Source organism: Amblyraja radiata, chromosome 10 (assembly GCF_010909765.2).
Source record: "Amblyraja radiata isolate CabotCenter1 chromosome 10, sAmbRad1.1.pri, whole genome shotgun sequence".
NCBI classification, from domain to species: domain Eukaryota; kingdom Metazoa; phylum Chordata; class Chondrichthyes; order Rajiformes; family Rajidae; genus Amblyraja; species Amblyraja radiata.
The window spans coordinates 64,940,829-64,952,324 of NC_045965.1; the positions used below are offsets into that span (position 1 = coordinate 64,940,829).

The 11,496-nt window shown below is 51.3% G+C and overlaps 1 protein-coding gene across 1 annotated transcript in view; it reads left to right on the top strand.

Moving 5' to 3' along the window:
- adgrl2 (adhesion G protein-coupled receptor L2) overlaps nt 1–11,496 on the top strand; it is a 172,680-nt gene that overhangs the window by 132,310 nt on the left and 28,874 nt on the right. Inside the window, exons 20-21 of the mRNA XM_033027844.1 lie at nt 3,709–3,877; nt 10,247–10,375. Coding sequence (XP_032883735.1) covers nt 3,709–3,877; nt 10,247–10,375 — 298 coding nt within the window. The remainder of the gene's footprint in view (nt 1–3,708; nt 3,878–10,246; nt 10,376–11,496) is intronic.

Genomic DNA, 11,496 nt, shown 5'->3' on the forward strand with positions numbered 1-11,496 from the left:
TCCCCCGTCACCCCTTCCCCCTCCTCTTCACGCTCATCTCCCATCTCTAATTTCTATGTTCATGTCATAGGAGCAGAATGAGGCCATTCGGCCCATCAAGTCTACTCTGCCATTCCATCACGGCTCTCCCGCTCAACCCCATTCTCCTGCCTTCTCCCCATTACATAGAAACATAGAAAATAGGTGCAGGAGTAGGCCATTCGGCCCTTCGAGCCTGCACCGCCATTCAATATGATCATGGCTGATCATCCAACTCAGTATCCTGTACCTGCCTTCTCTCCATACCCCCTGATCCCTTTAGCCACTAGGGCCACATCTAACTCCCTCTTAAATATAGCCAATGAACTGGCCTCAACTACCTTCTGCGGGAGAGAATTCCAGAGATTCACCACTCTCTGTGTGAAAAAAGTTTTCCTCATCTTGGTCCTAAAGGATTTCCCCTTTATCCTTAAACTGTGACCCCTTGTTCTGGACTCCCCCAACATCGGGAACAATCTTCCTGCATCTAGCCTGTCCAACCCCTTAAGAATTTTGTAAGTTTCTATAAGATCCCCCCTCAATCTTCTAAATTCTAGTGAGTACAAGCCGAGTCTATCCAGTCTTTCTTCATATTGAAAGTCCTGGCATCCCAGGAATCAGTCTGGTGAACCTTCTCTGCACTCCCTCTATGGCAAGACTGTCCTTCCTCAGATTAGGAGACCAAAACTGTACGCAATACTCCAGGTGTGGTCTCACCAAGACCCTGTACAACTGCAGTAGAACCTCCCTGCTCCTATACTCAAATCCTTTTACCCCTGACTCCCGTACTAATCAAGAATCTATCTATCTCCGCCTTAAAAATACCCATTGGCTTGGCCTCCACCGCCGTCTGTGGCAATCTTCTTGTCGAGTCCACACACGAGATTCGAAGTTGTTCGGCCAGAGCTGAACGCACTTCTCCGCATCCGCACGCAATGGTGTCTGTCTTGTCGCTTCTTGTGCGCGGAGGTGGAGAGATTGGTGGAAACAGGGAATGCTCTTTCCTCGACCCCTCTTGTGGCAAAGAATTCCATAGATTCACCACCCTCTGACTAAAGAAATTCCTCCTCATCTCCTTCCTAAAGGAACATCCTTTAATTCTGAGGCTGTGACCTCTAGTCCTAGACTTTCCCACTAGTGGAAACATCCTCTCCACACATCCACTCTATCCAAGCCTTTCACTATTCAGTAATTTTCAATGAGGTTCACCTCCCCCCCCCCCCCCCCCCATCCTTCTAAACTCCAGCGTGTACAGGCCCAGCGCCGTCAAACGCTCATCATATGTTGCCCACGCATTCCAGCACCAGCATATCCTTCCTCAGATATGGGGCCCAAAATGCCCCCCTTTATGCCCCCACCTGCTCCAAAATTGGTTTTGGCACATTGGCACATTGGCCTTCATCAATCAATATTGTGTTCAGAAGACATTGATGAGGCCACATTTAGGGTGTTGTGTTCAGTTCTGGGCACCATGTTATAGGAAAGGTCGTCAGGCTGGAATGGGGTACAGAGAAGATTTACGAGGATGTTGCCAGGACCCGAGGGTCTGAGCGATAGGGAGAGGTTGATCATACTCCTCCTTGGAGCGCAAGAGGATTAGGGGTAATCTTATATAGAGGCGTATAAAATTGATGAGAGGAATAGATTGGGTAGATGCACATTCTCTTGCCCAGAGTAGGTGAATCGAGAACTTCCACCCAGAGAGTTGTGCGTCTGTGGAATTTTCTGCCTCAGAGGGCTGTGGAGGCAGGTTCTCTGGATGCTTTCAAGAGAGAGCTAGATAGGGCCCTTAAAGGTAGCGGAGTCAAGGGATATGGGGAGAAGGCAGGAATGGGCTACTGATTGTGGCTAAGATCAGCCATGATCATATTGAATGGCGGTGCTGGCTCGAAGGTCCGAATGGCCTACTCCTGCACCTATTGTCTATTGTCTATTGAGAACCAGAGGGCATAGGTTTAAGGTGAGGGGGAAAAGATTTAATAGGAATCTGAGGGGTGACTTTTTTACACAAAAGATGGTGGGTGTATGGAACGAGCTGCCAGAGGAGGTAGTTGGGGGCAGGGACTATCGCAAAGTTAGAGAAACAACTCTCATTGGAGACCCTCGGACTATCTTTGATTAGATTTTACTGGACTTTCCCTTCCCTTGAATGTAAGGCACATTATTCCCTTTATCATGTGTCTGTACACTGTGGACGGCTCGATTGTAATCATGTATTGTCTTTCCGCTGACTGGTTAGCACGCAACAAAAGCTTTGCGCTGTACCTCGGTACACGTGACAATAAGTTAGACTAAACATCATCACAGCATGCCATTTTAATTCAGGAGAACTAGTCCATACATGGCCGGCACGGTGGCGCAGCGGTAGAGTTGCTGCCTCACAGCGCCAGAGACCCGGGTTCGAACCCGACCACGGGCGCTGTCTGTACGGAGTCTGTACGCTCCCCCCGTGGCCTGCGTGGGTTTCCCTCCGGGATCTCCGCTTTCCCCCCACTCTCCAAAGCGTACAGGTTTGTAGGGTAATTAGCTTGGTGTAAAACGGAGGCGAGGAAACACTTTTTCACACCGAGAGTTGTGAGTCTGTGGAATTCGCTGCCTCAGGGGGCGGTGGAGGCAGGTTCTCTGGATGCTTTCAAGAGAGAGATAGGTAGGGCTCGTGAAGATAGCGGAGTCAGGGGATATGGGGAGAAGGCAGGAACGGGGTTGGGGATGATCAGCGATGATCACATTGAATGGCGGTGCTGGCTCGAAGGGTCGAATGGCCAACTCCTGCACCTATTGTAAAAATCGATCAAATTTCCCCAGTGTGTGTGTGTGTAGGGTAGTGTTAGTGTGTGCGGGGGTCGCTGGTCGGCACGGACTCGGCGGGCCGAAGGGCCTGTTTCCACGCTGCATCTCTAAACTAAACTGCACTCTGCCGGTTTAACTTGAAACGAGAGGAAGAAAGTGGTATCCTTCACATCAGCCATGAGCTGGAGTAACTCAGCGGGCCATCTCTGGAGAGAAAGGAATAGCTGACGTTTCGGTGTGAAGTAGGGGTCCCGACCCGAAACGTCACCCATTCCTTCTCTCCAGAGATGCCGTCTGACCCGCTGAGTTACTCCAGCTTTTTGTGTCCGTCTTCGGTTTAAACCAGGGTCTGCAGTTCCTCCCTACATAACCTATGAAGTATTAGCCCTGTCCCACGGTACGAGTTCATTCCAAGAGATGTCCCCGAGTTTAAAAAAAACTGCACGGAGAATAAACGTAGCGGGTACGTCGGAGCTCGGGGACGTCCCTTAGCGCTAACGGCAGGTACTCGGGAAGACTCGCTAACGGCAGGTAAGCACGGGAAGACTCGTGAAGATTTTTCAACGCGATGAAAAATGTCCACGAGAGCCCCGAGTGCCGACGGGCGGCCATTACCGTAAATCTCCGAGTTCGAATCAGGGCAAACTCGGGAGAGCTCTTGGAATGAACGCGTACCGTGGGACAGGGGTTTAAGCTGGCCTGGGTGAAAGAGTGCTGTAATATAAAGGAGAGGGATCATGCCTGTTTAATCTGCTTATTGGAGGAGGCAGCTGCAGTAATGACGGTTAAAGCTGCTATTAGTGTGTGCCTTTTAAAGTGGAGTTTATGGGGGCTTTCAGCTAAGCCGCTTTGTGAGTGTGTTATTTTATTCCCTCTCTCTCTCTCTCTCCCTCTCTCTAGGTCCTGGGTCCTGGGAGCATTTGCCCTCCTGTGCCTGCTGGGCCTGTCATGGGGATTCGGCCTACTCTTCATCAACGAGGAATCGATAGCCATGGCCTACCTCTTCACCATCTTCAACACCTTCCAGGGAATGTTCATTTTTATATTTTACTGCGCTCTCCAGAAAAAGGTAAGCCGTCGGGCCGGAGCTGCTGGTAATTTGGGCAACGCTACGCCACGGGCAGTGGATGGGTGGTAGTGGCAAACGTCAGATGGGTTAAGGGCAGCAGGACTAGGGTGATCGGCGGTCGGCATGGGTCCGGTGGGCCGAAGGGCCTGTTCCCATGCTGTGTCTCAAAGGTAAACTAAAACCCCAGTCCCACGGTACGAGTTCATTCCAAGAGCTCTCCCGAGTTTGCCCTGATTCGAACTCGGAGATTTACGGTAATGGCCGCTCGTCGGTACTCGGGGCTCTCGTGGACATTTTTGCAACATGTTGAAAAATCTTCACGAGTCTTCCCGTGCTTACCTGCCGTTAGCGAGTCTTCCCGAGTACCTGCCGTTAGCGTTACGAGCCGCTGAGAGACGTCCCCGAGCTCCGACGTACCCGCTACGTTTATTCTCCGTGCTTACCACGAGTTTGATTATTTTTTTTAACTCGGGAGAGCTCTTGGAATGAACTCGTCCCGTGGGACAGGGAAATAAACTTCAAGAACATTCCGGAAAGCCAAGGCAGGTGCTGACTGTGGGAGAATACAGCTCCGTGAAAATATAACAGGCTCGTTTTATGTCTACGTGGGCGGCTCAGCGGTAGAGGCGCTGCCTCACGGCGCCAGGGACGCGGGTTCGACCACGGGCGCTGTCTGTGCGCTCTCCCCGTGACCTGCGTGGGTTTTCTCCAGGTGCTCCGGTTTCCCTCCACACTCCAAAGACGTGCAGGTTTGTAGGTTGATTGATGTAAGTGTAAATTGTCCCGAGTGTGTGTAGGATAGTGTTAATGTGCGGGGATCGCCGGTCAGATCTTCGGTTTCCTCCCACGCTCCAAAGACGTACGGGTTTGTAGGTTGTTTGGCTTGGTGTAAATGTAAATTGTCCCCTAGTGTGTGTGTGTGTGTGTGTAGGATATAGTGTAAAGTGTGCGGGGATCGCTGGTCGGCACGGACCCGCTGGGCCGAAGGGCCTGTTTCCACGCTGTATCACTGAACTAAAACAGGCAGGGGGGCCATATTAAACTCCGGAGGTGACTCCTGGTTTGATGGCAACACAATAACACTTTGCGACACAGATTCCCGACCAACCCAATGTACATTATAGAGTTCAGAGACATGTCCCTCAGGCCACAAGGCCATGTCGTTGAGGCAGGTACGATAACAATATTTAATGATCCCGAAGTGCTGGAGTAACTCAGCAGGTCAGGCAGCATCCCTGGCGAACATAGACAATAGACAATAGGTGCAGGAGTAGGCCATTCGGCCCTTCGAGCCAGCACCGCCATTCAATGTGATCACGGCTGATCATCCACAATCAGTACCCCGTTCCTGCCTTCTCCCCATATCCCCTGACTCCGTTATCTTTAAGAGCCCTATCTAGCTCTCTCTTGAAAGTATCCAGAGAACCGGCCTCCACCGCCCTCTGAGGCAGAGAATTCCACAGACTCACAACTCTCTGTGTGAAAAAGTGTTTCCTCATCTCCATTCTAAATGGCTTACCCCTTATTCTTAAACTGTGGCCCCTGGTTCTGGACTCCCCCAACATCAGGAACATGTTTCCTGCCTCTAGCGTGTCCAAGCCCTTAACGATCTTATATGTTTCAATAAGATTCCCTCTCATCCTTCTAAACTCCAGAGTGTACAAGCCCAGCTGCTCCATTCTCTCAGCATATGACAGTCCCGCCATCCCGTGAATTAACCTTGTAACCCTACGCTGCACTCCCTCAATAGCAAGAATGTCCTTCTTCAAATTAGGGGACCAAAACTGCACACAATACTCCAGGTGTGGTCTCACTAGGGCCCTGTACAACATGGATAGGTTACCTGTCAGATATCGTGTCGGAATCCTTGCTATTGAGGGAGTGCAGCGTAGGTTCACCAGGTTAATTCCCGGGATGGCGGGACTGTCATATACTGAGAGAATGGAGCAGCTGGGCTTGTACACTCTGGAGTTTAGAAGGATGAGAGGTTATCTTATTGAAACATATAAGATTATTAAGGGTTTGGACACGCTAGAGGCAGGTAACATGTTCCTGATGTTGGGGGAGTCCAGAACCAGGGACCACAGTTTAAGAATAAGGGATAAGCCATTTAGAACGGAGACGAGGAAACACTTTTTCACACAGAGAGTGGCGAGTCTGTGGAATTCTCTGCCTCAGGGGGCGGTGGAGGCCGGTTCTCTGGATGCTTTCATAAAAACATAGAAACATAGAAAATATGTGCAGGAGTAGGCCATTCGGCCCTTCGAGCCTGCACCACCATTCAATATGATCATGGCTGATCATCCAACTCAGTATCCTGTACCTGCCTTCTCTCCATACCCCCTGATCCCTTTAACCACAAGGGCCACATCTAACTCCCTCTTAAATATAGCCAATGAACTGGCCTCAACTACCTTCTGTGGCAGAGAATTCCACAGATTCACCACTCTCTGCGTGAAAAAAGTTTTCCTCATCTCGGTCCTAAAGGATATCCCCTCTATCCTTAAGCTGTGACCCCAAGAGAGAGCTAGATAGGACTCTTACAGATAGCGGAGTCAGGGGATATGGGGAGAAGGCGGGAATGGGGTACTGATTGGGGATGTTCAGCCATGATCACATTGAATGGCGGTGCTCCGGAGCACCCGGAGAAAACCCACGCAGGTCACGGGGAGAACGTACAAACTCCATACAGACAGCCCCCCGTAGTCGAGATCGAACCCGTGGTCTCTGGCGCTGCTCCACCCTGCCTCCCTGCTCTGGAGTGACTCAAGCAGCTGCCGTGACATCTCAGATCGGTGAAGGATTCTTCACGGTCATTTGCGGGTAATTAGTAATCAGTGTCTGTGAGGGGTTTGGATGGAGTCAATTACGGGGTTAGAGCTGTCTCCAGTGGCAGGAGGCGTCGACAAGCAGAGGAGATCATTCTAAGATCATTAGTGGAAGAAAGAGGGAGGTTGGGGAGGGATTGCTTCACTGTGTGACTTCTTGTCATCTGGAACAAGCTGCCTGAAAGAGGAAACAGGTTTAATGTTATAGAGGAATATAGAACCCCAGAGGTGGGCACAGAATGCTGGAGTAACTCAGCGGGTGAGGCAGCATCAATGGGTCTCGACCCTAAACGCCGCCAATTCCTCCTCTCCATAGATGCTGCCTCACCCGCTGAGTTACAATAGACAATAGGTACAGGAGTGAGGCCATTCGGCCACTCGAGCCAGCACCGCCATTCAATGTGATCATGGCTGATCATCCCCAATCAGTACCCCATTCCTGCCTTCTCCCCATATCCCCTGACTCCGCTACCTTTAAGAGCCCTATCTACCTCTCTCTTGAAAGTATCCAGAGAACCGGCCTCCACCGCCCTCTGAGGCAGAGAATTCCACAGACTCACCACTCTCTGTGTGAAAAAGTGTTTCCTCGTCTCCGTTCTAAACGGCTTACCCCTTATTCTTGAGCATTTTGTGTCTACTTTCGATTTTGCCCAGCATCTGCAGTTTCTTCGTAAACACTTAGTGATATTCATGGAGTCACAGGGTCAATGTCTCAGGGTCAATGTCTCTTGGAGCCATAGAGGCAGTCATGTAGAGGCATTGTCTATAGAGGCATGGAGTCATCGAGTCATAGAATCAATGTCATAAAGTCGTTCAGAGTCATGGAGGGATACTGCGTGGAAATAGGCCCATCAGCCCAACGTACAAACTCCACACAGACAGCACCCGTGGTCAGGATCGAACCCGGGTCTCTGGCGCCGTGAGGCAGCGACTACCGCTGCGCCACCGTGCCACACCTGGGAAGAATGTCGCCCGACAGTCAAAAGTATTTGTGTCAACGTTTTATCGGTCTCGAAGCTACAAACTCCAGTTTGGTTTCCTTAATGAGGCCTGTTTAGAACTGTATTTAAAACTCTGTCAACTTTTATTACTGACAGTTAAAAGTCAGCAGAGCACATTTACCAAGTTCCCCCCCAACCACACGGTGAACAGATGGTTCTTGTTCGACATTAAAACCTGACCTGATCTCGGCTAATCACTTCTAAGCTTCTCGTTTTTCTCAACGTTAGAAATACAGGGCGGAAAAAAACGCCCTTCGGCCCAACGAGTCATGCGTTCACAAGTGGTAAGGAGCAGAATTAGGCCATTCGGCCCATCAAGTCTACTCCACCATTCCATTATAGCTGATCTATCTCTCCCTCCTAACCCCATTTTCCTGCCTTCTCCCCATAACCTCTGATATGAGTAGGATACTGGGTTGGATGATCAGCCATGATCATATTGAATGGCGAATGGTGCAGGCTCGAAAGGCCGAATGGCCTACTCCTGCACCTATTTTCTATGTTTCTATGACACCCGTACTAATCAAGAATCTATCTATCTCTGCCTTAAAAAATATCCACTGACTTGGCCTCCACAGCCTTCTGTGGCAAAGAATTCCACAGATTCACCACCTTCTGACTAAACAAAATTCCACCTCATCTCCTTCCAAAAAGAATGTCCTTTAATTCTGAGGCTGTGCCCTCTAGTCCTAGACTCTCCCACTAGTGGAAACATCCTTTTGTAGGAGGATAACTCTTTATAAAGATTTGTGTCATTTCTACACTTACACTCAGATTATTTTAACCCACAAACCCGTATGTCTTTGGGGTGATGGAAGAAAGAACTGCAGATGCTGGTAAAATCGAAGGTAGACGCAAAATGCCGGAGTAACTCAGCGGGCGGGGTGAGGCAGCATCTGTGGAGAGAATGGATTGGGACTCTGCCTGAAAACATATCCACTGACTTGGCCCCCACCGCCGTAATGGGACAGTGTTAGTGCGCGGGGGATCGCTGGTCGGCGCGGACTCGGTGGGCCGAAGGGCCTGTTTCCCTGCTGTATCTCAAAACTAAACTGAATTAAAAGTAAGCACCCGGAAGAAAGCAACGCAGAGACAAGGATAATGTGCAAACTGCGTGAGACAGCGCAAGCGGTAGGAAGCAGATCTGGAGCGTGAGACTGTGAAGCCCAATCCTCGTTTGCACCATATGTTGACACCACACTCACACATACTCATGAACCGCTACCATCTTCCACCACCCGCTTACACACTAGGTGTGAATCACAGCAATCGGGCAGCGCGGTGGGCGCAGCGGTAGAGTTGCTGCCTCGCAGCGCCAGAGACCCGGGTTCAATCCCGACTACGGGCGCTGTCTGTGCGGAGTTTGTACGCTCTCCCCGTGACCCGCGTGGGTCTTCCCTCCGAGATCGTTTAGAACGGAGACGAGGAAACACTTTTTCTCACAGAGAGTGGTGAGTCTGTGGAATTCTCTGTCTCAGAGGGCGGTGGAGGCCGGTTCTCTGGATACTTTCAAGAGAGAGCTGGATAGGGCTTTTAAAGATAGCGGAGTCAGGGGATATGGGGAGAAGGCAGGAACGGGGTACTGATTGTGGATGATCAGCCATGATCACATTGAATGGCGGTGCTGGCTCGAAGGGCCGAATGGCCTACTCCTGCACCTATTGTCTATTGTCTATTGTCTATCCCCAGTTTCCTCCCACACTCCAAAGACGTGCAGGTTTGTAGGTTAATTGGCTTTGGCATAAATGTAAATTGTCCCCACTGTGTGTAGGGTAGCGTTAGTGTGCGGGGATCGCTGGTCGGCGCGGACTCGGTGGGCCGAAGGGCCTGTTTATATGCTGTATCTCGAAACTAAACTACACTAATCATGTAAGCTGTCGACCACCACTCCCTCCTCTCCCCTCTCCCATCGGGCAAGAGGTACAGAAGTGTGAAAACGCACACCTCCAGATTCAGGGACAGTTTCTTCCCGGCTGTTATCAGGCAACTGAACCATCCTACCACAACCAGAGAGCAGTCCTGAACTACTATCTACCTCATTGGTGACCCTCGGACTATCTTTAACCAGTTTAGTTTTGTTTAAAGAAAAAGGCCCTTCGGCCCACCAAGTCCGTGCCGACCAGCGATCCCCGCATATTAACACTATCCTACACACACTAGAGACAATATACAATTATACCAAGGCAATTAACCTACAAACCTGCACGCCTTTGGAGTATGGGAGGAAACCGGTGAAAACCCGCGCAGCTCGCAAACTCCGTACGGACAGCGCCCGTAGCCAGGATGGAACCCGAGTCTCTGGCGCCGTGAGGCAGCAACTCTACCGCTGCTCCACCATGCCGCCCACAGAATAAGTAAACGTTATTCCCTTTATCATGTATCTGTACACTGTGGACGGCTCGATTGTAATCATGTATTGTCTTTGCGCTGACTGGTTAGCGCGCAACAAAAGCTTTCCACTGTACCTCGGTACACGAGACAATAATCTGCCGTAAGATTTTGTACGGCCTCTAACCCCACGCTGCTCTTCCTTCCCACAGGTGCGCAAGGAGTATATAAAGTGTTTCCGCCACGCCAACTGCTGCAACCGGCTGACCACAGAGACCTCCCACAGTTCAACCAAACCATCCACCAACAGGACCAGCGCTCGCTACTCCTCCGGCAGTCAGGTACTCCCTGGGGCCACGCAGTGGTGGCGGTGGTGGTGGGAGGAGAGGGGGCGGGGAGGACACGTACACAATGTGCACACACGCCCATGCACACTCGCACACGGGCACACACACACACTGTGCACACACGCCCACGCACACTCGCACACGGGCACGCACACACACTGTGCACACACGCCCATGCACACTCGCACACGGGCACGCATACACTGCACACGCCCATGCACACTCGTAGACACGCACACTGGGCACACACGCCCACGCAAATACACCATCATGCACTCTTTCACACGGGCACACACGCACACACACACTGTGCACACGGCCACTCAGATACACAATCACGCACACTCGCACACAGGCATGCACACACTGAATGTGCGCATACGCCCACGCACGCGCACACACACACACACACACACACACACGCACGCGCACACACACACACACGCACGCGCACACACACACACGCTCGCGCACACACACACACACACACACACACACACACACACACACACACACACACACACACACACACACACACACACACACATCCCAGGCGGTGCAGGGTGGGACTGGAGGTCGCTGGATTTCAAACTGGACGGAGTGGGGGTTGTCACGGCGACGCAGCGGTCGACCCGCTACCTCACAGCGTCAGAGACTCGGGTTCAACCAGACCACGGGCGCTGTCTGTACGGAGTTTGTACGTTCTCCTCACGACCTGCGTGGGTTTTCTCCGGGTTCTCCGGTTTCCTCCCACACTCCAATAGACCAGCGGGCTTACAGGTTAATCGGCTTCGGTAAGAAAACTGTAAATTGTCCCCAGTGCGTGTTGGATAGTGGTAGCGTGCGGGGTGATCGCTGGTCGGCACGGACTCGGTGGGCCGAAGGGCCTGTTTCTGCGCAGTATCTCTCCAGTCTAAAGTCCAGAACAATCAGATAGGATGGTAATGTCCGAAACTACATTGGGGAGGGAGGAGGAGATTTAGAAACATAGACAACAGGTGCAGGAGGAGGCCATTCGGCCCTTCGATCCAGCACCGCCATTCATTATGATCATGGCTGATCATCCACAATCAGTACGCCGGTCCTGCTTTTTCCCCACATCCCTTGATTCCGTT